At 41.0% G+C, this 27,831-nt stretch overlaps 3 protein-coding genes across 7 annotated transcripts; 1 reads left to right on the forward strand and 2 right to left on the reverse strand.

Moving 5' to 3' along the window:
* Positions 1 to 2,905: 2,905 nt before the first annotated feature.
* On the reverse strand, positions 2,906 to 11,209 carry LOC112291537 (putative ubiquitin-conjugating enzyme E2 23). 4 transcript variants are annotated; one of them, XM_024539091.3, is made up of 14 exons: positions 10,363 to 11,209; positions 8,928 to 9,225; positions 7,926 to 8,546; positions 7,355 to 7,591; positions 6,949 to 7,130; positions 6,613 to 6,756; positions 6,043 to 6,376; positions 5,592 to 5,654; positions 5,204 to 5,460; positions 4,858 to 4,927; positions 4,512 to 4,651; positions 3,929 to 4,240; positions 3,684 to 3,770; positions 2,906 to 3,419 (listed from the first exon to the last, which is right to left on the reverse strand). In XM_024539091.3, exons 1-14 carry the CDS (start codon positions 10,789 to 10,791, stop codon positions 3,255 to 3,257), a joined length of 3,339 nt encoding a protein of 1,112 aa, XP_024394859.1. In that variant the 5' UTR covers positions 10,792 to 11,209; the 3' UTR covers positions 2,906 to 3,254. The 4 variants fall into 4 exon arrangements, with proteins under 4 accessions (XP_024394859.1, XP_024394860.1, XP_024394862.1 ...); XM_024539092.3 differs by having other exon boundaries at positions 5,592 to 5,645; positions 10,363 to 11,208; XM_024539094.3 differs by having other exon boundaries at positions 5,204 to 5,427; positions 5,592 to 5,645; positions 10,363 to 11,108.
* A 550-nt stretch (positions 11,210 to 11,759) lies between these two features.
* Positions 11,760 to 18,395, reverse strand: LOC112291538 (endoplasmin homolog). Its single transcript, XM_024539095.3, has 17 exons — positions 18,235 to 18,395; positions 17,243 to 17,366; positions 16,900 to 17,053; positions 16,602 to 16,682; positions 16,358 to 16,469; positions 16,038 to 16,164; positions 15,643 to 15,781; positions 15,195 to 15,345; positions 14,828 to 14,961; positions 14,422 to 14,634; positions 14,093 to 14,258; positions 13,838 to 13,985; positions 13,472 to 13,622; positions 13,143 to 13,352; positions 12,719 to 12,922; positions 12,310 to 12,558; positions 11,760 to 12,152 (listed from the first exon to the last, which is right to left on the reverse strand). Exons 1-17 carry the CDS (start codon positions 18,326 to 18,328, stop codon positions 12,060 to 12,062), a joined length of 2,550 nt encoding a protein of 849 aa, XP_024394863.1. The 5' UTR covers positions 18,329 to 18,395; the 3' UTR covers positions 11,760 to 12,059.
* Positions 18,396 to 20,692: 2,297 nt separating this feature from the next.
* On the forward strand, positions 20,693 to 27,412 carry LOC112291594 (tRNase Z TRZ3, mitochondrial). Of its 2 annotated transcripts, none has more exons than XM_024539213.3 (15): positions 20,693 to 21,155; positions 21,385 to 21,597; positions 21,920 to 22,009; positions 22,350 to 22,394; positions 22,643 to 22,697; positions 22,871 to 22,914; positions 23,089 to 23,320; positions 23,665 to 23,876; positions 23,988 to 24,235; positions 24,468 to 24,600; positions 24,887 to 24,937; positions 25,096 to 25,384; positions 25,701 to 25,974; positions 26,160 to 26,865; positions 26,987 to 27,412. In XM_024539213.3, the coding sequence occupies exons 1-15, from the start codon at positions 20,901 to 20,903 to the stop codon at positions 27,305 to 27,307; spliced, it is 3,168 nt and encodes a 1,055-aa protein (XP_024394981.1). In that variant the 5' UTR covers positions 20,693 to 20,900; the 3' UTR covers positions 27,308 to 27,412. The 2 variants fall into 2 exon arrangements, with proteins under 2 accessions (XP_024394981.1, XP_024394982.1); XM_024539214.3 differs by having other exon boundaries at positions 25,096 to 25,360.
* The last annotated feature ends 419 nt before the right edge of the window (positions 27,413 to 27,831 follow it).

A 27,831-nucleotide genomic window follows, 5' to 3' on the forward strand; every position in this document is an offset into this window, starting at 1 on the left:
AGTCATTCACCCTAGCCAGCCGAAATTGAGGGCTGGGACGCTAGAGGGTTGATAATGGTCGATTAGTGAGGTGGATCAGAGGGGCAGCAAGAAAAGAGCTAATCAGTGCAGTGTGCAGCGACTGAACCTAGATTGACCACTAATGCGTAGTGAACAAAAAAACCAATCCCCATATTACAGTCATTATTATTAGGCGTGTACCTATCACATGCCAGAAGGTGCATCGAAGTCGTGATCAATGTCACGCTGCAGATAAGGACGACTGAAGACCGAAATATGTGGCACCTACGTTGATCGTCCATCCACGGAACTACTGAGAAAGCCAACCGAGAGATCCTCAAAGAATTCCACCTCAACTGGCAATACAGGAAGCAACACCACATCGCCGAGGAGGACTCGACAACAGGCTCAAACTTTCAACCCTCAGGGGAGCTGGTTCTGCGTTCATTTACTGCAACACCTTAAAGCGTTGTCCAAGCAGCTCCTTTACCGCTTCCGTTGCTTGAACGAACCGGATAAAAGCTCTCATGCTCCAATCGCATATTGTGGGATTGAAAACCTTTCCATGCTTTCAATACCTTTTCGCTAGGCTCGAACAACGCCCATTGAAAGCTACGCGAATTTCATGATCCGTCGCCCATTGGAGCAGCTTGAGCAAGTGGGCTGAAAAAAACTTTCACCGGCGCATGAAAGCTGCAGATGAAAGGAGCAACCCGGTGCACATTGCGGATCTGAACCCAGGTTGCGGCACTCTGAGACCGAATCTCCCTCAATCCATCGCAGTCCGTCCCCGCCGGCGTCGAACCCAGCGGGCCAACTAGCTCTGCCGAAGAGCATTGTCTCGACGCCATGAATGTTTGTAGTGGCTCAAGCCGAATAGCGACAAGGGGTCGGAGAGTTGTGGGCCAATGGGAATGGCGCTAGCTCAAAAGAAAGCTCCAATCACGGCCCAGAACGGTGCCAGGTAATTGGGTGACGTGGTGTGGTCTTTCTAATGTGGCAGAGTGCCAGCACTGCACGGGAACCGGTCCCTGGGCCTTTGGCTCCTGGCCCTTGGGGACTTGAAGGACCAGCGGATCTTCTTTGCTTCATGTCTCCCTTTCCTTTCTGGATGGATGACTGGTACATGATGATGGATGGATGAATAACGTCTCAATAGCTTAAGGGTCTTATGAAAATATTAACAACAATATTAAACACGATGTTTTTACTTTTTATAACGAATGTATTTTCCATCAAGAAATAAAAATAGGCCAGATTCGTGCTGTTAATTCGTGCTGTTAATTGGTATTTTCAATCCAGAGTACAAAATATCAAAATTTTACTTCAAATTCACTGTAAGTGTAAGTGATTTCTTTAGGATAGGTTCATAATTCATTTTCGTAAATATATTAAGATAATTTTTTTCCCAATAAATATTTAGTCTAATTTTAATATTATAAATAAAAAGATCTATTGTAATCCTTTTCTTAAAGTAATTTATACTGATTATTTTGTAAATGCTTATATGCTTAAATGTGTTTGTTTCTACAATAGATCCCACTTATATTCAAGATGGTGCAAAACATGTTATTCAATCACAAAATGGACTAAGCTTGCATTTTGGTAGATATTTACTATCACCATAGAAAAATAATTTCATTTAGCTATGTTACTATCAAAAGAATTTATAAAAAAAAATTCAAAGATTGTAACTATTATGATTTCATTGAAGACATTTAATGACGAAATCAAAATCTCACAAGGCTTTATGGAAGTCACATTTTATGATATAGTGTCTAATTTTTCAAATATGTACAAATTTGAAGACATCTTCTAGTATTGTTTTGCCCACTATTAAAACAGTTGAAACCGAAATTGGCTGCTTAGTTTTAAAACTTGCATAAAAGTTGATAGGTTACATTGTTGTTTGTCTGATGTAAAAGATTATTAGAAAACGAAATTTGTCCTCGTTTCCGATTTCTTTTAAACGCACAATTTTTATTATGTACATGAAATAGCTTTGAAACGAGGTGCATCTTGGTCCTAAACTTATCTTGGTAAACCTCGCAGAGCAATACCTCTCATACTTAAAAAAGTAGACCATGTTTGTTCAAAATACAGCATGCCACTTCAGATAATAACAATAGATGCAAACGTATGCGTTTGGTTGTTTTCTAAGTGCTTTTGAGACAGTTATCTGTTAAGAATTTTCACTTGAAAATGTATGATGTCAAGTCAAGTCATTTTTTATTTATTTTAGGGTGCTGTATAACTTAACAACGCATCTTTTATCCAAAACACGCATGCATTAAACACAGATTTTTGGTTGATCTTTCCTCCACAACCAACAAGGTAGCCCTTGGATTGCTTGTCCTGTAGTGAGAATTACTTGCAGCTTTCCGGCATGCACTGAAGGAGCTGCCAAAGGCAAGTCCAAACTGTAGAATCGGAGTTCAGGAATTTAAAGGGATAAACGCTTACTGTATTAAGAGGAGAACAGATGCAAGTCAGATCGAACGGTTCTGGTCTCCCGTAAACAGAGCCACGTCGCGGGAGTATCTGGGGTATATGTCAATATCCCCACAATCTTGAACGGCGCAGATTGGACAAATGACCTATTCCGTCGAAGTGTGAAGCTTGGACGTACTAACCGTTTTAAGCAGTGGAATCGTAGTGTTCGGAGGTGCGCAGACGGGTTTCATGCACTAACAACCCACTTCACAGTGGACTACTCCACAGGTTAACATATTTTTAACTACCTTAACGGGATTGTTGATCCGAGAACTAGATAAAGCTTGAAGATTCAAATGAAAGACAATAGTGTTGACGGATATAGGTGAATCTGAGAACCCCAAAAACCAATGGCACCTGTAAGTCTTTGGCACACAGTCGTAGTTAGAGCCCACTAATGATAGACGATGTATACTCCCAATTTGAGTACCATTCGAGAACAATTCAGTACAACACTAAGTTTCGCGACCAGGTGAAAATCTAATTACTACGAAGAGAAATTTATTTCTCAACAAGAGAGACCGACTAAAGGTGTGCGTGTCCTAGAAAAAGTAAGACCCTAGTCCTGCAAAGAGATGTCTAACTCCACCCTGTGCTGATTACCAACTCTGCCCAAGGAGATGTGGCGGCGCAAGGAAAACCTTCATGAACATAGTGTTCAATGGGGTATGCATCTGAACATCTGAGAATCTCAAGGGAAGCTTTCCTCAATTTCACAATACCCCTGTAATGGTGACTTCTGTTTGATTACAAACCCGTCGTCATAATGATTCATCGTATTCAACTCCTAGCTCCTTAAATGCCTCTTCGAGCTTCACCACAAGTTTCTTCAACATCAGTTTAAACCCAGCAGAACTTTTGTCAGCCCCAACCAGTTCAGTGTCAGCTAGTGTGGAGGTGTTTTTGTTCTCTACCAGTGATCCCACCTGTAAAAGCATCAGAAGCAATAATGAAATGGAGATCCTTCTCTGAGGTATGGGAATAATACAAAAACTTGGACGAGAGGTGAACATTACTACCGTGCGAATACCTTCCCATAGAGCCTCTAAAACATTAACCTGATTCCCACCCTCAAGTGAATCCTCAAACATAACGCCCCCTGCCTCTTTTCTTTGTAGCAAAGTAATGAATTGCATGTCAAGGGCCCCTTGTTCATGGAAAAGAGTATGAGTAGGTTAACAAAACCTTACCGGTGCCCCTTGTAAGTAAGCCTCACAAGACCGCAGCAAACTAGCACCCTTAAGCTTAAAATTTTTCCGAATAAGATCTTCAAAGTGCTGCACACACCCAAAAAAAAAAATCTTATTAAGAAAAAATTGAACTACTGTAGATTAATTACACCTGACTTAAAAACCAGACGGAAAGATTATGACCCAAATTAAAAGCCGTTAAGTTATATAGCCCAAATATAAACTAAGTTGGAAAGTGTACACACCATCGGTGGTCGGCGAATAAGGTAAAGCATCGACTTGAGAGACAATAGAAATGAATTTTCGTTGTACACAACGGAGTTTTTCTCCCCTTCCAAGGTCCCAACTTGTCGATCATAACCGGCTTCGTTGAAGTAAGGCTTTGTGTTGAGTACCAAGCCTTGAATCGATACTAAAACTTGGAGAATACTTGATTCCTGAGGGTCCCACACTTCTGTTCCCTTTCCAGTCCAGGTGTTAAGGAGGCTGAGGCACACTTTCCCATTTTCGTAAAGATTTGGGTTTAACCTCAATCCTCCAGAGTGATAATACGCTTGCTGCAGAAGAGACAATAAAACACTTAGTCCCAATGTTATAACGTACTGACAACAAATAGTTTGAATTTGAAATGGTGAGGAGAGACACGTGTCTTCAGATTAAACAATAATATCACTAGCCAAACGTACAATCGCACGCTCATAATCGATTTTAGAATCAAAAGTATTGATCCTCAACAAAGTCCTTGAAAGTAAAATGAGGAACATAAAAAATATTATATATATATATATATATATATATATATTCAAAGATCAGATATAGAAAACGCACAGGAGGTGTATGAGGATACTCCGGAGGCAGGTACAAGTCGAAAACGAATAACCCATCGTGGTATGGAGTACCAGGTGCACCAAGTATCACAGCCCTCAATAAATCCATTCGCTCCTCGTAGACCCGCACATATATTGTATCTAGAGAAGAACAGTAATATTACAATTATTAGCTAGTGCAACTAATTGGAGTCGATCAATAAAATAAAATAAAAGAAAAAGGCAACAAAGAATAAATCCAGCAGGTAAATCCATCATGAGTGAACTTTTCATAAGGTTAGGGACAGGACAGTGGTTCTAATTTGGCCAACACGTTAAAAATATAGCTAAGTACAGTATTCAAATACCAGGAAGATTCTTTTCAAGAATACTCCACTCGCTTTGAATTTTCCTTGCCCATCTGCGTTGACTGGTCGCCTGCATCAGTAAGAACAAATTTCTTCAGTAACAACAAAGTCAAGATTCCTTCACATACGGCAGCCACTCTACTTTTCTGTCAACTAAGTTTCCACATCACCTAGTCAAACCAAAACTCTCCAAAGTACAAATCACAACGGAAACAAATGATAGGCACACATCTGACAATACGTCCAAAGCCAAAGAGCTCCAACTTCAAACTACTAAAAGCAAGTGTTTGTTTACCAACATCTATATACGACAAATAGAAGCAAACAAACAGTAGATATCATTTACCTGGGCAGTCTCAGTAATATAGTGGTGGTCAGAAGGATCAGAGACGATGTCAAAGTGTTTGATGTTCTCAAACATTAAAACCCTCGTACCAGAACCTGGTTCTGAGCTTGTACGTAAGTAAGATCCGTTGTCTTGTGTTGTATCTACTTCTGATGTGGAGCGTTGTGAAATGTTCGTCTTCTCTAAGCGACTGCCAAGGTCGGAATCAGTTTGTTCATTTGATTCTGCACACCCATCAATTTCATCCTTTGCAGCAGCTGCAACAAAAGCGAGTTCATGATTCAGAAAACTCACACATAGCAGGCAATTTGTTTTATTAGCTTCCCGGAAAACGAGGAAGGGATTGAATGGATTGAGTGATGAAAACAAAGTTCGTCAACAAGCGCACCTTGACTTTCACCCTCTTGTTCGCTTGAAGTAGGTCTCCCATCCTCTTCAGATACTGCAGTAACTATATTTAAAATTAGCATGATGAAGATTGTCTACATATGATATAATACTGAAGAGAAGACATGTCAACTTTTATTGACTGGCAAATATGAAGCCAGTAAAAGTTCAAGTAAAATTCAAAGGATGATCTATTTCAAGTACAATACATTACAATGTAAAGATACAACTGACCACTCATGCAAACTTTCGGATATATCTTCAGACTTCAAAAACAGCACAGAAGTGCTACTAGAATAAGCACTTACTACAGTTTCAAAAGAAACGACGATCCTATTACAGCAAAATACAATCCACAGAACTCCACCAAGGGGACTCCTAAATCCTTGACAAGAATCTCATTTCTTCAAAACACCTATATAGTGGTGCACATAAATGTAAAGTAGTCTTACTACAAGAGGTGGTATCCCTTTTCCGGAGACGATCAACCACATAACGAGAATCCCTTGAGCTCCCACAGTCAGCATCATCAAGAATCTCTTCCAATCCGTGCTTTGAAGGTAGACGACCTTGACCATTCCGAATATGTGCTAAATCCCTGTTGTTCCCCCTAAGTCCAAGGAGCCCATTAGCCATCCGAGACACAAGTCCAATAGCTGCTGCAATGGGACCCTTGAAAAGTGGAGGGTTCGGATTGTTGAGATCATCATCTACAGTTTCTTGAGCAGGTCTTGCATCCCTTCTCGGTTCATCATCTTCGTTTGCCGGTTCCAAACCTAATTCCAACTGCAAGCGCAATCAAGAATCAATAGAGGTACTGAAACACAAGTTGCAATGATACGGTTAGAAATTAACCACTCCTAAGGAGAAATGAACAAAAGAAGAGAATTTTGAAAAACTTTTAATTACGATGGAGCAGACGTAGACAAAGTTTCTCCTTAATGAAGGTAGAAGTTCAGCATAAGTACAGCTAACTCTTCCAACAAAATTCAACTAAAACCATACTCTGCTATGGAACATACCTCACGAGCGCGCTCTTCAGCAGAGTCTACAGTTGTCCAGCTGGCACCATCATCACCGTCATTCTCATCCTCAAGATCACTTGTGTGAGCAGACGACATATCGTCCTCATCACGAGTCACTACAAATACTGCTTGAGGTCCGACCTGAACAAAACTCGCACCATTTGAGAAATGCTCTGAACAAGTGCTTGATATACAGTGTCAATTTATGTTGTCCTAATACCACCACCACCACAACAACAACTGCAGAAGAAGAAGAAGAAGAAGAAATAAAATGTTAAGTTTGAGAAATGGAGGTTCATAGAGAGGTAGAAACGTGTGGAAACCATCTGAGACCTTTGAAACCAAGCCATTCGCCCAATGGACCTCAATATCTCCATCTTGAAGGCCTATGATGATCCCAACCCATGACAAATCCAGAATCTCTCCAGCAAGGTCCTCTGATTTCTTCCTTAACGTCTGAGCCTTTACATGATCTTTTCCTTTCTCAGAGACATCAAGGTCATGATCCTCAGCATCTGCTAGCACGCATGAAAGCGTATGAGAATTGCACTTTATCCACAATCATCGAAAAGAATATCGCTACAAATGTAATTGTCATCTACAATATAGACTTACTTAGCGCAAGCTAGCTAAACATAACGATGGGCTAATCCTTTACTTTCGTGCCGTTACAATAAGCAATGTCGTTATGATGAATCAGCTTCCGAATACCGAAATATACAAGAGATCAAATACGTACCTTCCACACTTGATGCGTCGGATTCATATGATTCTGACTCAAATACACCACTCGGTGCAGGAGCAAGACGAATCACAACATCCCCTAAACAGTAAGCATAATCTGGATGTCCAATAAGCTCATACACGCTAACAGTTTCTTCTTCGCCAAATTCTCGAAGCTCCTCTGGACGTGCAACTGGCTTTAACCATCGAACAACTGCCGTGCGTTGTTTTGCATCAACACTTTTCAAAATGCCTACATGGATACCACCATATTGAATTTGACTGAAATACACATGGACATCTCCGTGACACTGATCTAAAACTGCCCAAATTTCAGAAGAATACTAAAATCAAGAGGCTTATTTGCAGAACTGCAGCAAGAAAAAATTCATTCGCGGACTCCGATGAAAATTTATTTTGAAATGAAATTTTACAAAACGGGTTACAAAATAAATCACAGAAGCGGATGGCGAATTTCAAAGACCACTATATACCCACAGAATAAGCAACCTGTTTCGCATACACTAAAAGAAGTTTTAATGCCACATATAAACAAAAACAAAATTCAAATAAAAACAAACGCTCACCTACACGACGCACTTCATTGTCAAGATCATCACCATCTGGGCCTTGCTCTAGCACGTACTGCTCCGGCCAAAAATCATGATCACCAACATGCTCAATTGGAACTAGAGAACATGAATCAACTTTAGAAGATTTACTGCCATCCTGCCACAATATATCCACAGATGTTCTAGTATTCACAACCAAAGCAGCCTTCTCCAAGTGTTTGTCCTTTCTTGATGCTTTCTTTTCTTTCCTTGATACCTTTCTAAGCTTGCCAATCTTACGTTGTTTAGAAGCAGCAACCTCATCAGCAGTTTCCTCAGCTACCTCATCAACTACTCCTTCCGTCGAGCCAGTCAACTCGACCGCATTATGTCCTATGTTTTCAGAGGAGCCCTCCAAAGATGAAGACTCTCCATTGCGCACATCCAAAGCACCTACTTCAGAGGCGGCACTTGATATTCCTCCAGCGTCTGCAGCAGACACCTTTGAAGTTTGGGGAAGAATGGCACGATCTCCAATTTGCCAATTTGTATGAGTGAAATATGTCATTGGTACAAGGTCGCGAGGATCTTGCTCCTCCGAAGGGACTGCGGAAGAATGGAGAGCTGAAACAGCGATCCAGTATACAATCACCAGACCTGCTCGACACCAAAGATTGTTCAAATAATTTAGAATTAAATGAAACGAGAAGAGGAACTGATGGAAAGAACGCGACATTCTCATAAATAAGCAACACACACATACAAACAGCAAAAAGGACAAAATAGAATTGAACATAACAGAATCAACAGTATTGGGGAACTGCTTCAATCGCTCTCCCATAAATGTTCTAAAATCAGAAAAAAATATGAACCTCACAACTAAGAGAGGTCCGTAATGGCAACAAGGAAAGCTCACTAACGTTGCAAACACGCATGGAATTATCGAAGATGAGTTATGCAGCAAAGGTGGGACCAACTACGCGACCAACAGAAAACAAAGATGCAATAGTATTTCCTGACCACACCCCAATCACTCACCGGCTTCAACCTCTGATACAGTCCCTTCCATCCTGTTCGCTTTATAGACGCCCCGCAACCATTTCGCGGTTTTAAAAATCCCAGTCGAAGCAGCCCGAACTCGTTGCCCTGGATAGTATGGCGATTCGGTATCATCCATCAAGCTTTCACTACTCGGAACCAAACGACTCGGTTCCGCATGCTGTACTTTACATTTGCTTCCATCATCAAACAACACCGTCACATTGTCTATTACTTCCTCCACCCGACCAAGCCAGTGGCCGCGAATGACATTATCCCCAGGTGATAATGCACGCACCTACAGGATTAAGAGCCGGGTATCAGTTCCTCGGATAAAAACCAGGCTGTCATAGAACTGATGTGGGTATTTCTGTACTCAACATCAAATCCCAACTTGTATTCCTCCTGCAGATATCCACGACGTAGCCATGAACCAAAAAACATAAAATATAGATGCCGGAACCTGACCCTAAGTGATATGTAAAGGACATGGCAAAAGAATCGGTGATTAACTGCAAAATCATTCAAGCTAAAATACAAATACAGTTACTTACAATCAAGCAGCTAGGGTGAGTAGGCAACATCAAGAGCTGTGCAATTCAAGTGCAAAGTATACCAGCTGCTCTCATGATCAATAAATTCAACAACAATGATGCCAAATGATTGATTGACTAATCTTTAAAATAATGTAGGAGCATAATCTAGCCGGGTGACTACAACTCATACACAGAACCAATGAAAAAGACTGGAACGAGCGTTCCTGAAAGGTACTACACTAAGAACTCAACAATTTCCAAACGCTTCATCTTCTGTAACTCTGACTGCAGAAGTGTAATTCCAACTGTGGCCTATACACTAGGCTCTAAACGAAAGGTAAATCTTTCATAGGAGGAAGAGGTTTAAATATAACCAAAGCTACCTGTTACCGGCTATCTCATAAACTCTAAACCGTGTGCGTAACAGATTTTGACTAGAAAATACAACCAGCAACATAAGCTACACGTGCATTTCTCTCGCAGTGTAAACCCTAATTCAAAAGAATTGTGTGAAGCGCTTTAGGTTTGCAAATGCTTGGGGACAAATATTCAAACTCATCACTTAGTGAAATTACTAACCCAAGCGCTAAGCTAACATCCGAACTCGATTCATGGGATAAGGAAGAGTAAGATAGGAGAAACCACACCCTGAACGGAATCAGCACACGTCTAGGGATTCGCTTAGCCTAATTTTTCATCTTAAATTACACAACAGCAGAGGTAATAGCTTTTTATAATGAAACTCCCAGGGTTGATGGGATTATTGCACGCGAAACACTGGCGTCTCCGACAAAAGAAGTGACATTCCCATAGCATTAGCTCCTGGGAAACGTCACTGAGCTGCAAACTAGCAATGTAAATGAAAGAGAAAAACTCCAAGCAGAAAGAAAGAGATGTACTCGACGAAGAAGCCGGCTGTCGATGTTCTTCACTACTTCCTTGTTGGATGTCTCCAGATCAACCGCCATGTCAACGTCCATAACTGTCCCCGTCTGCCCCAATGGATCGGACGCCAACGCCACAATATCGCCATGCATGAACGCCCTGTCCACCACCTGCAAGTCCGCCACCTTTTCTACTGACTCCTGAGAATCAATCCACACAATGCGAGCGGAGCCTTCCGCAAGAGTACGATCATGGTCGTCTTCTGCCTCATCCTCACTGTCCGACGAATCTGAATCCGACGAATCCCCTCCAACCCTCGTCACCATCCCAATCCGTCCTGGATTTGCCAAACTTTGGACAATATCCTCTTGAAACAGCTGCACCACTGACGCTCGAAGCCCCTCCGCTTCCGCTCCATCTCCTCCTTCCGGCGGCCTATCCATCTCTTGAACTGAGAGCCAATTCCTCCAAACCTTACAACATGCAAAGCCACCTCCACTACTCTGACTTTTCAACCGCAACCTGACCTAAACAAAAAAATATGTCTGTCCAAATTCTCCCGCAATTTCTTCAAGAACCTCGATACATCGATTGCAATTCTTCTCTCACCAATCTAACAAAGCTCTCCTCCCTGCTACCGCCACCAGCTGTGTTCATAAAAAGGGCGGTGATGACACACCGTGCTGGCTTGAAACCACATATGTAGGCATCGCTCGATCACATACAGCAACAAGTTATGGCCGGGCGAAAGAGGAAAAAAAAAAAAAAAAAAAAAAAAAAATGGAGACAAAGAAATTAGGATAGAGATGATGAAACGAGGGAGTTGATGATCTAGCACTGGCTATGGCGTCGTGGAGCATATGTAAGGTACAAAGGGGCTTGTCCCTTGGCACGCAAAGGGTTTTAGCTTGCAAGTGAGCAAGTCACGAACCCTTGGGTCTGGAATGAACGAGGCTTATGGATGAATGAAATATTGTCCCACTTTTTCATAGGACGTAATTTTCATGAAATCCATACTGTATCACATACGCAAGACTCTTGGGAAGTCTGTCTGCATTAGCAAATGGAGCAGAACCGAGTGGAAATTGCTTAACATCAGAGATAAGGTTACATTGTGTATGTATATGGGATGCAAGAGATTTCACAGCAGATACATGCTCTTGGCATGCATAGCCAGTTTTATCAAATAGCACAATATTTGGGGTGGTGAAGTTATGCCACAGTTATCATCTTCACAAAAGAAACTTTAGCAACGCAATGCAATGACATTAAGCGGCTACTTCTTTGTTGTCAAAGGAGGAGCTTCCACAATTACAAATGCCATACATAGAATATGTCCACGTTGAAAATCATGCGAAATATCAGAGACGTGTTCTCCAGTCTTTCACTTAACCATCGAATACCCAACATGTTAAGAGATGAACAGAAACAAGAAGTTCAAATTAATGATCATCAAAACCGAAATGCAAAAAAGGATCCGGATCAAAAACGACAACTTCCATCCTGGGACACTGTCCAGAAAAAGTTGTCGATCCCTAAGTCAGCCTAAAAATTGCTTCGCTCCAGGAACCTACCTAACTATGCTAGTTACTAGCATAGTTATATACCTACTATTAAGTCAATGTGGTAAGAATCGGAATATGTTGATCCATGGAGGTTCCCAGATCACACTCAAACAAGTTTGGGCAGCTGTTCTCTACCAATTCTAAATCTACAGCTCATCCTTCTCTGAAGAAGCGTCCTCGTCAGCTACTTCGTCACTAGCTGCAGCTTCGGCTGCCAGCTCGGAAGCCGTCGTATCGTCCTGTTACGTGGCAGAAAACTCGGTTATTTCAGTGAGCAAATGTACCGAATTGTTACTCAACATATGCATTATCATACAAAGTACGATATTCAGAATGATAAGTGATAGCATTGAGGTAGTGACAATTGCCGAGGTTGGAACTAAGATTAGGTCTCACCTGATCCATATTCATATTCTGGAAATTTTGGAAATCAGGAGCGTCTTCAACGGCATTTTCAGCTCTGTCCTTCTCAGTCTCCTCTTCAACTTCGTCTTCTTCTACTGTAGCATCAGGACTGACATTCAAGTTGGATTTGATGACAGAGTAAATGCGGTTGGCGAAGTCTTTAGGGTCCTCCAAGACAAACCCACTCTCTAACAAAGCCGTCTCGAATACAAGCTTGGCTGCCTGTTTCGCTGAATCATCCTGCAAAACAATAAAAAGTACTAGTGTAAAAAGGCTGTCTGGCATAGAAGTTAGTAAATGCGAACAATGTCTTGAACATTGACAGTGAATCATGGGCACCTTCCACAGTTGAATCTGTAATTTCGGGTTAGACAACAATGGAAATCTGGTGAAAACTCACCTCAGAACTCAAGGATATTTTCTCCTTCAAATCTTTGATAATTGGGTGCTTGGGGTTGATTTCCAGAATCCTTTTACCACGCATATAGGACTGCTTGCTGGGATCAGCTAGGGTCTGAGCTTGCATGATCCTCTCCATGTTAGCAGACCACCCATACTTTGAAGTGACAACAACAGCGGGAGTGTTTGCTAACCGGTTGCTGACCTGCATCAGCAATAGAATTTAATAAATTGAGAAGTCCTCTAATAGATCGGTTTTAATGCTCACACGTTGAATAACCGAGCTCCCATTTCTTGATGAAAAAATCTCTCAACAAAATTCGCATAGACCAGGACTCACGTGTTAGACCGTCTGTATCATTGAAAACGCTTTCTGTTTCGGGGATTGACATGATATAAAACCCAGATGTAGAAACAGAACCTACCTTCACCGCCTCCACCATTTCGCCACTGAGCAAGTCCTTCCACCATTTGGTGAGCTCCTTGTAAGATTCCTTGATCTCCTTGAACTTAGCTTTCTCATCTTTGCTTCCGAGCTTGAGATCGTCCTTGGAAGCATTTTGGAACTTTTTGTCCTCATACTCAGTCAGGTTTTGGGTCAAGTACTCATCAACTGGGTCTGTCAAATAGATGACCTGAAACCCGCAATCATATTCATTAAGTGTTGAGATGTCTGACTATGCGCCAAAACCATAAAAGTTGAGCTTGAGCATGTTCCAAAAACTACTATAAACAATCAGATACAGCGCTTTACCTCGTAGCCCTTCTTCAACAACTTCTCAACAAATGGAGACTGTTCCAGCAGTTTCCTATCTTGACCAGTGAGATAGTAAATTTGCTTCTGTCCTGGTTTCATTCGTGAGATGTATTGATCCAGTGAAGTCAATTTATCGCCAGACTTAGAACTGCACACCGCGATAAGAAGACGTTACATGTACTTCTACGACAGCGTAATTGTTTCAAGACGCAAGGGTAAATACATTCTATTACGCCTTTACTGGCCGCAGCTGTTCGACAACCATGCTGAGGAAATGTAAATTCTTGGTAAAGAGAAGCCAAGCGTGGTGACTGCAAAGCATCATTACACAGGAGAAAAACTATATTAACAAATAAATCGTACCTGTGGAAACGCAGAAGCTTGGCAAGACGAACTCGATTAGAGGTATCCTCAATGATACCCAACTTGATAGCTTTTCCAAATTCCTTCCAGAATTTGGCGTATTTACCCTTCTTTTCAGATACTTCTTTCTCTGCTTCCTTGTCGTCGTCTGCACAGGTTTACACTAGATTCAATTATTCAATCAAAGCAGAGAGCATTGAACAACACCACCTCTTCACAGTAGCCTCATGAACACAAGCATGTAAATCCACTAACCAGTCTCCTTGTCATCGACTTTTTCATCCTCATCTTCCTCAGCAATTCGTCGGATCATGTCCAAAGCCTTGCGGACGAGCTTCTTCTTAATGGTTTTTAAGCTGCTGTGCTGTTGCAGCATTTCTCGAGACACATTCAAAGGGAGAGTGTCAGAGTCCACAATGCCCTGCAAAACACAACATCGTCAGTGAAACTTAGAAAAAAATTCTTTGGATCAACACTACGATTCGCTGAAGATAGTTAAAACAATGGAATGGGATTTCTAGGAGATGCACTCTAAGAGCTACACTATGTGCTATGAGATTTTGAATATTCTGCATCGTGCTCACCCTGAGGAAGCTCAAGTATTTCGGCAGGAGTTCGTCGAACTCATCAGAGATGAATACACGTCGTACATACAATTTGAGAAAAGCCTTTTGTGAATAGTAGTTCTCGAACAAGTCATAAGGAGCCTTAGGAGGGATATATATGACTGCTTTGAACTCCACATCTCCCTCAGCATTGAAATGGCTCCACGACATTGGCTTGTCGGTACTGAAATCCTGAATGAGAAAAAAGGACAACAAAAGATTAGGACAACCCGTCACTTCAACAACATGACGAGCTGATTATTCCCCTAGTCATATAGATTCAGAGACCAACTTCCACAAGTCTCAACATGCGGCAACCTCTTGTCTTAATCACACGTTTGACAGATAGCCAAGTCTATCATAGGATTTGAAGTCCAACCCTCACCTTTGCCAGGGAATGATAAAATTTGTCGTATTCCTCAGCTGTGACATCCTTGGGGTTTCGAAGCCAAACGGCCTTGGCATCATTCAGAAGCTCCCAATCCCATTTAGTTTCCTTTACAGTCTTTGTCTTCGGTTCTACGAACACACACGAGTGACACCATAAATTTCTTAGCCACTCATGTGAATCGCGTATGCAGCTTCTATTGAAGCTAACCTTAGTCACTAGGTGGCTATAAACTAAGTACCATCGAGGGGATACGCAAACTGAAGTACATGTTCTGCATTAAATATTAGCATCGCCAAATTGCAAATGAGACTGATCACGATAACTCGCTTTTCAAAATAGATCTTCGGATTTGTGAACTTACCAGAGGCATCTTCTTCCTCGGTTTCTGCATCATCGGTTTCCTTCTCTTCCTTCTCTTCGGCCTCTTCAACGGGCACTTCAACATCAACCTCTTTGCTAGCCCACAGGTAAATAGGGAAGCTGATGAATTCAGAATACTTCTTCACGAGTTCCTGCACTCAAATTATCAACAGAATTAGACTGTAAAATTAAAAACACTGCCACCTATTTAGTCCCTTACCTCCAGAAAGTTACTTCCTCAATTAAAAGTCAAATCTTAACACCCTTCTACACTGCACACATCACTAATTGTCCCATATCAAATGGGAAGTTCTATGCAAACGTGTGCCGTTGAACACAGTTAGTATGGACGAGTCAATGAACCCTTTGCAAACAACTAACTTCACTTGAGAACCTAATTCAGAATCCCTACAAAGCAATCGATTAGACAAACAGGTTTGTTTCCTCACCCTCAACTTATCTTCTTGGGCATATTCAGCTGCATCTGACTTCAGGTAAATTCTAATCTCGGTTCCACGTCCAAGAGGCTCATTCTCTGTATCTTCAGTAACGGCGAAGTTTCCATCAGCGTTAGACTCCCAGATATGCCTAGAACCATGTGGAAAAGGCACCCATCAGACACCACAGTTCACAGGAGTTGAACAACAGAGCACAGAGATAGGCAGACCTAAATTACTCATTTTCAGGAACAACTCAAATTAGTTTTATCCAAGTACTAGCCAACCAATTGGTTCGAAAGTAGAGTTGCAGAAACAGAAAAACGGCTGCGAAATATTGAAAGAGTTGGCATAGAGATTTCCCGAAATTGAGGCACGTCAACGAAAAGTTCGGAGTTGGTACTCACTGCACGTCATCGTTGTGTTTGCTAATGACTTCAACGTGATCAGCAACCAAATACACAGAGTAGAAACCAACTCCAAATTGACCTATGAGGTTGAGATCCCCTCCTTTTTGCATCTGCTCCAAGAAAGCTACACCGCACACAAGACAGACATTCCTTCATTAATGAAAGACTTGATCGAGTTACATATGTATCCGGATAGTGCTCCTATACACTGAGAAGGTGAGTTTCATTCCAAGTATTCATATACCAGTAACTGTGACAGAATTTTGTAGGATATGTTTCCTAATATATTACTGTCGCATGCAGACCAGCTCGCTAACCTGATGTGCCCGACTTGGCGATGGTACCAAGATTCTTGATAAGATCATTCTTTGTCATACCGATACCACGGTCCCGAATAGTCAACACCTTCTTCTCCTTGTCCAGTTTAATCTGTAGAACAAATAGTCCAGCCGGCGTTACTATTCAGAAACATTCGAGTCAACTGATTGCTAACAGGTAAATTGAAGAGAGGTGTGACAATTCCAACCTAAGATAAACAGGACTAAAGTATTAATCGCTTACGTGGATATCCAGTTTTGCGTCATCTCCTTCGCCAAGAACTGAAGAATCGGTGAGAGAAAGGAACCGAATCTTGTCCAACGCCTGCGTACTCAGAATGAATCACGGTGAGTCGACAAAGCCAGACTTCACAAGCTACATTGGACACGAATTTTACACGACTCTTCAATGTCCACGAAGAAAGTACAGACAGCGATCGAACCACCGATAGATAAATTTGGAAGTTAATAAAACTGTGATGAGATATATAATTAATTAAGAATTGAGAAGTCATTGGCTTGCGGAGAAATTTGCAACTTACATCAGAAGCATTGGAGATCAATTCGCGAAGGAAGATGTCTTTGTTGCTATACAAAGAGTGGATGATGATATCCATCAACCTTGAGACTTCAGCTTGGAACTCAAACTTCTCAGCATTGCTTCTGAGATTCTTGGAAGTCATAGACTCACTCTCCCTGCATGTCGAAAACAAGAACCCTCACTGTCAGCATGAATTTACGTGCAACAAATAGAGTGACTTCCAAATGCATGACATGATCAATGACTAATTTTCACAATTAACTGTTTAAAATCTTTCCAGAAGTAGAACCCCAAGAGAGGTTACATACACAGATACATGAAACCAGTGATCTCATGTAATGTACCTTTTAACAACTTCAGAATCAGTGGTGGAACCAGCAGGCACAGCCCCAAGGTTCTCTTCCAACTTTGGGAGAGCTCCATCATCTATTTTCGATTCTTCCTGCGCATGTGCTCGTCCAGAACGGCCTGCACTACATACACCCCCATGAGATACGAAACAGAACCAGAAATGATAAGATAATACATCTCACTGATGATATAATTCTGATCGCACAGCTGAGTCCTCAACGCGAATATCTACAACACCTATGGCCGAGGTAAAATTCCACGATTCCAACTGAGAAACTGAAACCCCTAAACACCTTTCAACTACGTCCATACGTGAAGAACTGTCTCATTACATGTTGGACCTGGAAAATGGATCGCGTAGCAACTGCCGAGCACCTCCAAGATAAGAAAAAATCACAGTTCATCGAAAGAAAGATGCATAAACTGTTACCCACGGAATTGGAGCCACCGAACACGAAGTTCAGGCTTACTCTACCGTGACAAAGTCAAGCACGAGCACATTCTCTTTGCTACCGACAACTAACAGGAGACAGTACCAAAACAACCACAAGGATATACACTATGAGCTAGCATCCCCAGACCTCCAAAGGCAAAATCTGCCAGCACATCTTTCGAACCTCGCACAAACTATAAACCGATTCTTTAAACCTATTTCCAAACCTTTGCGGCCTGCATTGCAGAACCCAACCTTACAACGATCTGTAAGAAATGTGCAAAAACACGAAAAGAGAACCTCGAACCGTCCCTTACGCTAAGCCGACAATAACCAATACAAAAAACAAACTCCTAAAATCGCACAAAAGCACACCATCTATATCCCTGAAGTCGACACCCGAGCCGCCTCAAAATCAGATCACCCTACTTCCACCCCAAGATCAGAACCACCTCACAGCCAAAAATAAAACATTACATGTGAACAAAAAAAATAACACAACGACAACAGCAAAGGAAGGGGAGAAAAGCTCAAAAACAACAAAGGCTATACCATTGGAGTTGAGCTGCAGGGAGGAGAACGACAGTAGCAAGCAGAGCAGAAGCAGAGATGAGAGACGCCGATCCATGAACTGAAGACGCGCCATAGCTTGTCCGTCTCGCCGCAACAATGCCTGAGGACACTGGGCTAACAACTACATAAGTCCACAATCTGGAAGAATGCGTGAATTGTAATACTGCCCGAGAGATTATACAGAAGAAAAGTATTCTAGAACTTTCTCTGCAGCAGTGGCACTGTGCCAACGCCGAACGGGCTGGGCAGTGGGACGAAAAAATTACAATGGTTATAGAAATGCAAAGTAAATTGCTCGTTGTGGGACCGTGGAAGGAAATTGGTGGTCCACTTGGAAACGAAGTATCAATGATGTGGAAGGGACTCCTCATTGGTTCTCGTGGAGGATTTGTGCTGATGTGGAAGAATTCACCGATTGGACCAAAGATCTCCTGACCCATCTAGCCAACAATGCTGTCGTCGCCAACTGGTGATGGGATCGAACCACGCCGATTGTAATTAGACAATATCATTCCCCTGTATCCACCGCAACGTGGTGTTAGTAGAAACTAATGAAGAAATGTATTTTCTACAAAGTAGGTTTAGTTCCGTGTCGGATTAGTCATGGGATATTCTTTTCACCGCAAATAAAAAATAAAAAATAAAAAATGCAACCTCAAATAATATTCCATATTTGTTAGAAGAAGTGATTCAATTTTTTTTAAATGAATTTTGTTTGTTTCAAATATGACTGATATTGCTTATCACCGTCAAAGAATGCACAATGTAATTTAGTAATTTAGTAATTTAGCTAAACTTATATTTAATTAAAAATATTACATTATGACATTCATAACCTTTGCTCTATTTTTACAAAAATATGTTATAATTGCCAATAATTTTAGACTGCCCGTATTTTTTAGATCTTAATTATATAATTCATCTTTTTTATTAAAGTATTTCTTCGGTATCATAATTTTGTAACAAAATTGTATTTCTGTAATTTAATATTATTTTTTAAAAAAAATTGTTCAAATTTTAAAAGTTTTACACAGTATGAATCTTTTCAAAAACTTTCATGTAATTTTTTTGAAAATAATTTCAGTCCGGTTTTGTAAATCATACCACAATTCAAAATGTTATGTAAAATGTTACTGATAATGTGGTTTTCATGATGTGAAGACTTGAGATATTTTTTTCTGTCAAAAGAAATCTTTCAAGCTCAAGGCTAATGCTAAAAAACATCAATAAAACATGAGTCAATAATTCCTTTCAAAAATAATATATCCTTTTTCTTGAAACCACTTATAAAATTATTTGATGACTTATTTTTATTAGCTATAATATTTGATTTGTATTAAAAGATCATACTTTACATGTATTAGAATTGTGTGTTTTGAGGTTTTATCAGTTTACACAAAATTAATGATTTATCGTTATTATTCTTATTTACATAAATATGTACAAGAAACAATAAAAATATATAATTATTAGTAAAACATGGCTTAAATATTTGTGAAAACTCTTATCATTTTTTTTAATAATTAATATTCAGATTCAGAAATATAGGATCTAATTTTATGTAAATATATTCTTAACAAGATACAAGGTTTTTTTCTCCAAATAGTAATTTTTCATGTGTTATAGAAAAAATACTCACTTTTACTACTGGATCTATGATGGATTGAATTTTAAAGTATGTGTACGAATAAGTAAATATATATATATATATATATATATATATATATATGTTGTTGATTTTTTTTTATAAAATAAATGTATTTATTTAAAACTTTAATTCCGTGATATATTGGAGATCAGGATAATAATAAGCAAACCTAACATATCCTCACAAATTTTGAAAGTCTACTATAATTTATAGAAAATAATAAACGTCACAAATTTCGTTAAACAAACATATCTATTTGTATTACTTGTTTGATTTTAATTTAAAATCAAACTGAATTTTTTTTCTTTGAACTATAAAAATAAATATAAAATTATCAAAGTCATAAAATCATTTTTAAACCAAAACTAGATTATCAAAAGCAGATGGTAATTGGCACCTAAAAGGGAATATTAAAAGTACTCCAAGTGCTAGTATTTCAGTGAAATAAAGATGACCTGCTCCACTTTTTGAGGAGGAAAATGCCCATAAATAGAAATCAAATTAACTTTGTTTAGAGTTCTTTGAACTTAAGGTCAATCCTCGCAGAATTACAAGTAATAAATGGATTTAATTTAATTACAGCTGCCCCAAACGTGCTGCCCGACATGTGGCTGTGGAGGTGGTCGACGGGCGTCATTCGTCGAGGGAGTATTCATCCACGAAGTCATCAATGGATGAAAATAATGGGAGATATTCCCCATCCACGACATTCATCAGTGGATGAACAATGATGGGAGATATTTTCCATCCACGAAGCCGTCATCTTGAGAGTTATGCATCCGTGTAGAGGCAAAGCCCAAACTAGCTTGGGGACAGGATGTGGCGGTTTAAGGGAAACCGACGCTGCGACAAGGCTTGAGGTTCACGGGATCCCCCAAACCCTAGCCCCTCCTGTGTTTGCAACCAAACTGGCTCTTTACACCATAGCCAGAGCCACAGGCAGGCTGAGCTTGGACGAAGTCTCCGCCCCTGCTTCGGAGCTTCGACTCGCTCCTCCATGTCTCTGCACAGGCCTCTCATGCATCACTGGCATTTCCCTGTCCCCTCGCTATCGCGCTTCCGAGGGCCTGGCTCCGCTCCTGCCTCATCGTGGACTAGAGCTAGTCTGTCGGGCAGTGCTTTTGTGCAGAATTGGTCGCAGTTTCGCGGTAGTAGTTTCTTTTCTAGTGCCAGTAGTTCTTTGTTGCTGAGAGGTAGCTGGTTTGGGAGAATTGGCGTGCGGAGCTCGTCCACGCAGTCTTTCAGCCTGCAGGTTTGCACGGAGTCAGAATTGAAGGGAATGAATTTGCTTGAGTATGTTTTTTCTGTAACGGTGGAGCTTTTTTTTCTGTAACGGTGGAGCTTTTTTTTCTGCATTATGTCGTTTGATTCGGGGGAGTGATAGTCGAATTCAGGGCGTTTTTGGATGATGCGGTTGCATTTATAGCGAGTAACCAATTCTAAGCGGATTTTCTCGTTTCTTCTCATGTAAAATGTACCAGGTTTTGAGTAGTGTTAGAAACAAAAAGGCGGGGGCCGAGGTAAGAGAAGGTCGCTCCAGCAGAACTGGATCAATTCGACGTACTCACACCAAGGCTCCACCCAAAGAAAGACCTGTTTCAGACATGGGGAAGAAGGCAAGGCCCACTGGGCCAAAACAATTGTCGCTGCGCAATGTAATGACGAATCCCAGTAGCACAATCAGCTTTGTCCAGGTATTCTTCATTAAGATACTAAAATTTTACACTCTGATCACTAGTCCGAGTGGAATTCTGAATTGGAAGTAAGTTCGCTGCTACTGACGTGTTCAGAATCTCATCAGCTACGAAATCGAATCGAGACTATGTTTGTTTTTAAGTAAGAAGCGCAAGCCCTTAGAAGCTGAGCAACATTGATGTTAGAATGCTTAAAGCTAGTATCATTTTCACAAACACACACACATATTGCTGGTGTTGTCCTTGCTGTTTTGTTTTGTTTTGTTTTGTTTTTTTTCCTTTTTAAAAAAAGTATTTCAATGACAATACTTGGAACTCGCAGATTCTTGGGACAGGCATGGACACGGGCGATACATCACCTTGTGTTCTTCTATTTTTTGATCAGCGGCGATTTATCTTTAACGCTGGAGAGGTAGGCGAGCCATGGATTCATGATTTCGCTTGTATTGGTGTTTCTAATGTTGCGTTGAGTTATTGCTGTCCAAGAGGTGTGAACCTCTATGCCATGTGCAGTATTATCTGTGATTTTTATGGTCCTTTCTCGCAGGTCTAAGGTAGTGTATATGTTCTTTCGAGAAGAACAACACTTTCAGTCGTTTGTGTATGCATTTGAGTAGCATGGGACATCTTGTTCATATCCGATGCGGTAATTTACCTCGAAACGTGAATGTTCATCCCTATCAAAACGGACATTGAACAGCAGATATCATGCTGTCTTCATTGATTAATGGCATTGCTGACTTGACTCACAGGGACTTCAGCGATTTTGCATAGAGCATAAAATAAAGTTGTCCAAGGTATGCAGCTTCTCTCAATTTGTCTAAGAGGTTGTGCTCACTTTTACCTGGTGATATGTGGCTTCTCATTGTTGGCCTCTCTTTACTCCTGTCATATCTTTGCCTGAAAAAAGTACTTTCGGTTTCCTGTTTGTGGCAATTTCATAATTCAGTGTGTTGCTGTTAGCTTGCTTAGTCGGAAGAGGTGTAGAATGCTACAGGTTCATGGGCAACGATCCAACCTAATATATCTTATCTGCTTTGTACAGATCGATCATATTTTTCTTACCCGTGTTTGCTCAGAAACTGCTGGTGGGCTTCCTGGTATGTATATTGTTTTCTTTTCTGATACCGTGGTAGCGTTGCGCCTGGTGCTAGTGAATGCTCTATGCTGGTTGTACCTTATCTGTGTTCAATGTTTACTAAACCTTCATCCTTTTGATATATTGCTTTCTTGCGAGCCACACTACCCTTACCTTGGTGTAATGCTTGTGTAGGGCTCCTTCTTACGTTGGCAGGCATTGGCGATGCTGGCATGGCGGTAAGCATTTCTTATGCGCATTCTTCTCTTTTTCGGCCATGTGTAGTTGATAAAGTTTTTTGGTGTTTATTTCTTGTGTTATAAAGAATCTTCTTCGGATAATTTTTTTCTAAATATTTTGTGTCATTTGACGCCATGATTGGATTTTTTTTTGTTTTGACTGGATGCCAACAGGTTAATATCTGGGGTCCCTCCGAACTTAAATATCTTGTAGATGCGATGCGCACTTTTGTGCCAGGTGCCTCCGTCGTCCACACCCACAGCTTCGGTGGTTCAGTAGGTTCTCGTAATGAAGGGACTAAGGCTCAAGCAGAGAAATCGTCAGAAGTGCTGCTGGAAGATGACGTGGTGAAAATTACTGCTGTCCTACTCCGTTCGCAGACTTCATTACCCAGTGATAAGAAAAGTAAGAACTTTGATGTGCACAGGACCTTGTGAAATCCGTGCCTTAAACCTGAAATGAGTCTGCCTTAGATCTATCATAGTGTTCGCATGGAAGGGATGTTGGTGATGGTTTTTCCAACTAAAACTTGCAACCTTTCTGGAAAGACATCCTCTGTGAGTACTATGGCACCTATGTAATGGATCCGTCTCTTTTAATTACCTGTTTTGGGAGTCGTCGTGCTCGTTGGCTTGTTTCTACTGGTTTGGTTGACTTCTCTCTGATATTTGGTATCTTTCCAGCTGTCTTATTACAAAATCCTCGTGTTTACACCTGAAGCATGTACTAAAATGTGCCCCTTTGCACAGGGTCAAAGCGTGCACGAGTAGAGGAAACTACCGCTGAGTCCTCATTTGCAGATGAGAGTTATGATGTGTCAGTTGCATACGTCTGTGAACTTCCGGAAGTTAAAGGTCGGTTTGATATTGAGAAGGCTCGGAAGTTCTTCAACCGCCCAGGGCCTCATTACGGTCTGCTTCAATCGGGGAAGTCCGTCTTGGCAAGTGATGGCGTAACAATGGTTAGATATCTACTCTGGACCTCTTGTGATCACACAAGTTATCCTATTCTGCTATCTTGCTCCTTGTACGCTTGCTCTCTGTACTGAAAAACATGGTTCTGAGCTTTGCAGGTGCATCCTGAAGATGTTATGGACCCTTCATCTCCTGGCCCTATCTTTATCCTGGTTGACTGTCCAACTGCTGCCTACATTCCAGCATTAATTACCAATCCTGTGCTCTGCAGTTTTCAGGATCAGGGTTCTAAGCAAGTTACCCTTGTTGTGCATATTAGCCCAGCTTCTATTTCTCAACTCCCTGAATATCAAAGCTGGATGTCACGGTTTGCTGGAGCGCAACATGTGATGACTGGGCATGGCACGTGAGTACCTCTATCTGATTATGATGATCGTAACTAAATTCCACATTTTGAATGATGCTCATGTTATGTAAATACGGCCTTTTTAGAAATTTTAAATTCAAGTTCCTCAGCGCCGTTCATTGTGTGGTCTTTGTTGTTTACCTTTTATATGGCAGTCAAGATCAAGCTTGTCCATATATGGTTAGAAATGTTGAATGATGCAATATTTATATCAGATCTTGTAATTGGGCAGCCTGAACATGTCGCAACCAGTTCTGAAGTCAAGTGCCAGGGTGGTTTCACGCTTAAATCGTATTTGTCCACAAGTCTTTCCTATATCAGGCCTGCAATCGAGCGGGCGACAGGACCAGATTAAGGACACGCAGGTATATCTGAATATCTTTTTGTTAAATTCTCAAATTTGCAGTTAGTGTTGCTGTCATGTTATTCAGTTCGCACTTTCGCTGTGGGTCCTAGTCTTGTTGGTTCATTTGATCTACAAAGTGCGTCATATTTGAAAAATTGGAGCAATTTTTTCTTGGATAAGTCAGGAAAATCCTATTTACGTGATTCTGATAAAGATTACCTAAGGATTAAAATAGTAACTCGTAATACACATATCCTGTTGGTGCTGGCTTGATGCAATTGTCTTGGTTGATGTTCTTGCTGCAGGAAAAAGACTCATCGTTAGACCTTATATCTGTTGGTGAAAATCTATTGAAGGTACTTTCTCTTACGTCTCGTTAGCTTGTTCTAAAAATCTAATACTTCCAAAAATCTGATTTGAGAGCCCTTGCTTTTAACATGGACATGGTCGATGATTGGATGAGCATATCTTCATCTTCTTATTTAATGTATTACGGGCAAATCTTGTGTGGCAGTTTCGCTTGAGGCCATTGTCAAGTCTTGGCCTGGACCGCTCAGCTGTGCCCGAGCCGTTTAGCATGCAGCATGTTCAAGATCAGATGCTTCTTGACATTCCTGAGCTTCTTGAAGCTACAAATAAAATATCTGATTTTTGGAAGTCCACGTCAATAGAATCAGTTAGTGCAGATGCCCTAGTGAGCATGGATGAAGTGACGAAGTATTATTGTGAAGAGCCTTGGTTGATGGAAAGTACCCCTGTTACACGTACAAACCATGCTGGTACTACTGCTGCACCATCATCTGGTATGAAATTGGGTATTCCGATTGCGTATTGTAGACCTTACTACAGCTGATTTCATTTTCATTTGAATGGTTTTTGGCAATGTATCTCAGCTTAGCAATCTTGCTTAGTGGTACAGCTTCTCGTAAGCTTCGCAGAACCATGACTATTAACCAGCGACTTGTTAGGAGTTTCACTTTGCTTACATCAATCAGTGGTTGGAATTTTCATACTTGCATGAGCTCGTAGAATTTCATATTTTGTGAATCCCAGCTTTTCTTACTCTAATATAAATGTTGTACTTATATTGTAATATGGGTGTTGGTGGATTCAAAACAGATATTGTGGAGTTACATGGTGAAAATCACGAATCTGAAGTTCAAGAAACTGTTGCAGGATCGAAATCTCTTACTTTAAATAAAATCTCTCTGGAAGACATCCCTCCGTGTCTACAGGGAATTACAAGGGAGGAAATGGAAATTGTATTTTTAGGTACTGGTTCGTCACAGCCATCAAAGTATCGGAATGTGAGTGCCATTTATATGCACCTCTTCGAACGAGGGGGGATTATATTAGATTGCGGAGAGGGTTCATACGCTCAATTGAGGCGAAGGTACTGCTCCGTTCCTTAGCTTGTCTTGTTCCAAATCACTCTATCTCAGTTATATCCAAGAGTATTGATTTTTACATATTAATTGTTTTCTTGGGACTAATCATGGTGAAGTTGTGGTCTTCAAACATCAACTGAATACTTCTTTGGTCGTCTCTGACATTACTTCAATCTGCTTTCTGGAGCAGGTATGGATCTCAAACCGACGACGTCCTGGCAGGTCTCAAGCTTGTTTGGATATCACACATTCATGCTGATCATCATACAGGGCTTGTCAGGATTCTCGCTGTCCGGAAGGCCATTTTAGAGGCTAGAGGGGCTTTTTCTCCTGTATTAGTTATAGGGCCCAAGCAACTGAAGCGTTTCCTGGACGCATATGGCCAACTTGAAGATTTGGGCATGGAGTTTGTAGATTGTAGTCAAACCACATACGACGCGGATGATATTGCTGAGGTTGAGCAAGCTGCATCTAGAAGTGATACAGAAGATATTGTTGAAACTCCCAATTCCAGTAGAAGTCCAGAGAAGGAGATTGCTACTGCTTCGTCACGAATTGGACTCGTAAGAAGATCATATTCAAACAGCAAAACATCGCCTAAAAAAGGGCAGATGCGAAACTATTGGCTTCTACCTGGGGCCAACTTGATGGAAGGAATAGACTGGTCGGGGCGTGATAAATTGCGGAAGACTTTATCTTCTCTGAAACTCGCTAGCCTTACAAGCGTTCCAGTTGTGCACTGTCCCCATGCATTTGGAGTGGTCCTGGAATCGGAAGCCCGAACTCAGCCCGATGGTAAAAGAAGAAAGGGATGGAAGATTGTCTACTCTGGAGACACTCGGCCATGCCAAGCTCTTGTCGATGCCTCTGAGGGTGCTACAGTACTCATACACGAGGTACTTGGTCGCATCCTTGCATCTCCTACTAATTCGTTTAACTGCCTGCCATTGGATTATTTATTTATTCATTCATTTTCTGAGTTTCTCGCTAGAACTGAAAATTATTTTGCATGTGCAGGCCACATTCGATGACAGCATGCCGGAGGAGGCTTACGCCAAGAAGCACAGTCTAACGAGAGAGGCAATTGAAACAGGGGTGTCTGCTGGAGTTTACCGCACCATTCTAACTCACTTCAGTCAACGGTACCCCAAAATACCTGTATTTGATGACAGCTACACTTCCCAGACATGTATAGCATTTGATATGATGAGTGTCAATTTAGCTGATTTACCCTTGCTGCCATCCCTCTTACCTGCACTGAAACTTCTTTTTAAGGATGACATGGCTTCTATGGAGGAAGAAAAGGAAGAAGTTACCGAGGAAGCAATGGTTCTTTAGGTACTAGACCCTGGGGATCGATCGAGAGCAGAAGTTAATTTTTCTGATGTCCTTCAACTCTTGTAATTCGTTTTATTGATCTGTTGAAGCTTACAATTGTTGCCATGGGTTCTCGTTGAGGATGATCCTCAATACTCTCGCCTCATGAAAGTGAACTTTGTGATGATTCTCAACCTCTTCATCATCAGCCATTACCCATGTGTAACAGATTGCCCAGCTGGTCGTGAGGTTACAGAGTAGCATTCTTTAGACATGGCGTTTCATTTGGAACCGTTCAGTTTCTAAGGTTGCTCTTTGAGTCATCCCAGTTCAAACCATCCGAACCCTGGTTAGACCCTCAACGCTTCAATCAAGTGCAAAGCATAGGGAATGGGTATGAAGTCGGAAGTACTCCTGTATACGCCAAGAGGCTTAGATGATATCTCAAGAAGACACTACTTGTTTGCACATCTAAGCCAGGGTCTTGAAAATCCATTGACGGCCAAGGATTTCTTAAAGTTATTTAGGCTTTGAGAATTCTTGAA

This window comes from Physcomitrium patens, chromosome 14 (genome assembly GCF_059467195.1).
Source record: "Physcomitrium patens ecotype Gransden chromosome 14, ASM5946719v1, whole genome shotgun sequence".
Taxonomy (NCBI): Eukaryota; Viridiplantae; Streptophyta; class Bryopsida; order Funariales; family Funariaceae; genus Physcomitrium; species Physcomitrium patens.

Bases quoted from the DNA above. Each gene is read 5' to 3' on its own strand.
- LOC112291538 (XM_024539095.3), bottom strand. From the start codon at position 18,328: ATGGCGCGTCTTCAGTTCATGGATCGGCGTCTCTCATCTCTGCTTCTG. The intron at 17,367-18,234 runs GTATAGCCTTTG...TATGTAGTGCAG, and splicing joins CCTGCAGCTCAACTCCAATG to GCCGTTCTGGACGAGCACAT. The intron at 12,923-13,142 runs GTAGGTTCTGTT...TTGCTGATGCAG, and splicing joins AAATGGTGGAGGCGGTGAAG to GTCAGCAACCGGTTAGCAAA.
- LOC112291537 (XM_024539091.3), bottom strand. From the start codon at position 10,791: ATGGATAGGCCGCCGGAAGGAGGAGATGGAGCGGAAGCGGAGGGGCTT. The intron at 5,655-6,042 runs GTAAGACTACTT...TTTTAAATATAG, and splicing joins AAGGGATACCACCTCTTGTA to TTACTGCAGTATCTGAAGAG. The intron at 5,461-5,591 runs GTGCGCTTGTTG...CTTTTGTTGCAG, and splicing joins ACAAGAGGGTGAAAGTCAAG to CTGCTGCAAAGGATGAAATT.
- LOC112291594 (XM_024539213.3), top strand. From the start codon at position 20,901: ATGTCTCTGCACAGGCCTCTCATGCATCACTGGCATTTCCCTGTCCCC. The intron at 24,236-24,467 runs GTGAGTACCTCT...GTAATTGGGCAG, and splicing joins GTGATGACTGGGCATGGCAC to CCTGAACATGTCGCAACCAG. The intron at 26,866-26,986 runs GTACTTGGTCGC...TTGCATGTGCAG, and splicing joins CTACAGTACTCATACACGAG to GCCACATTCGATGACAGCAT.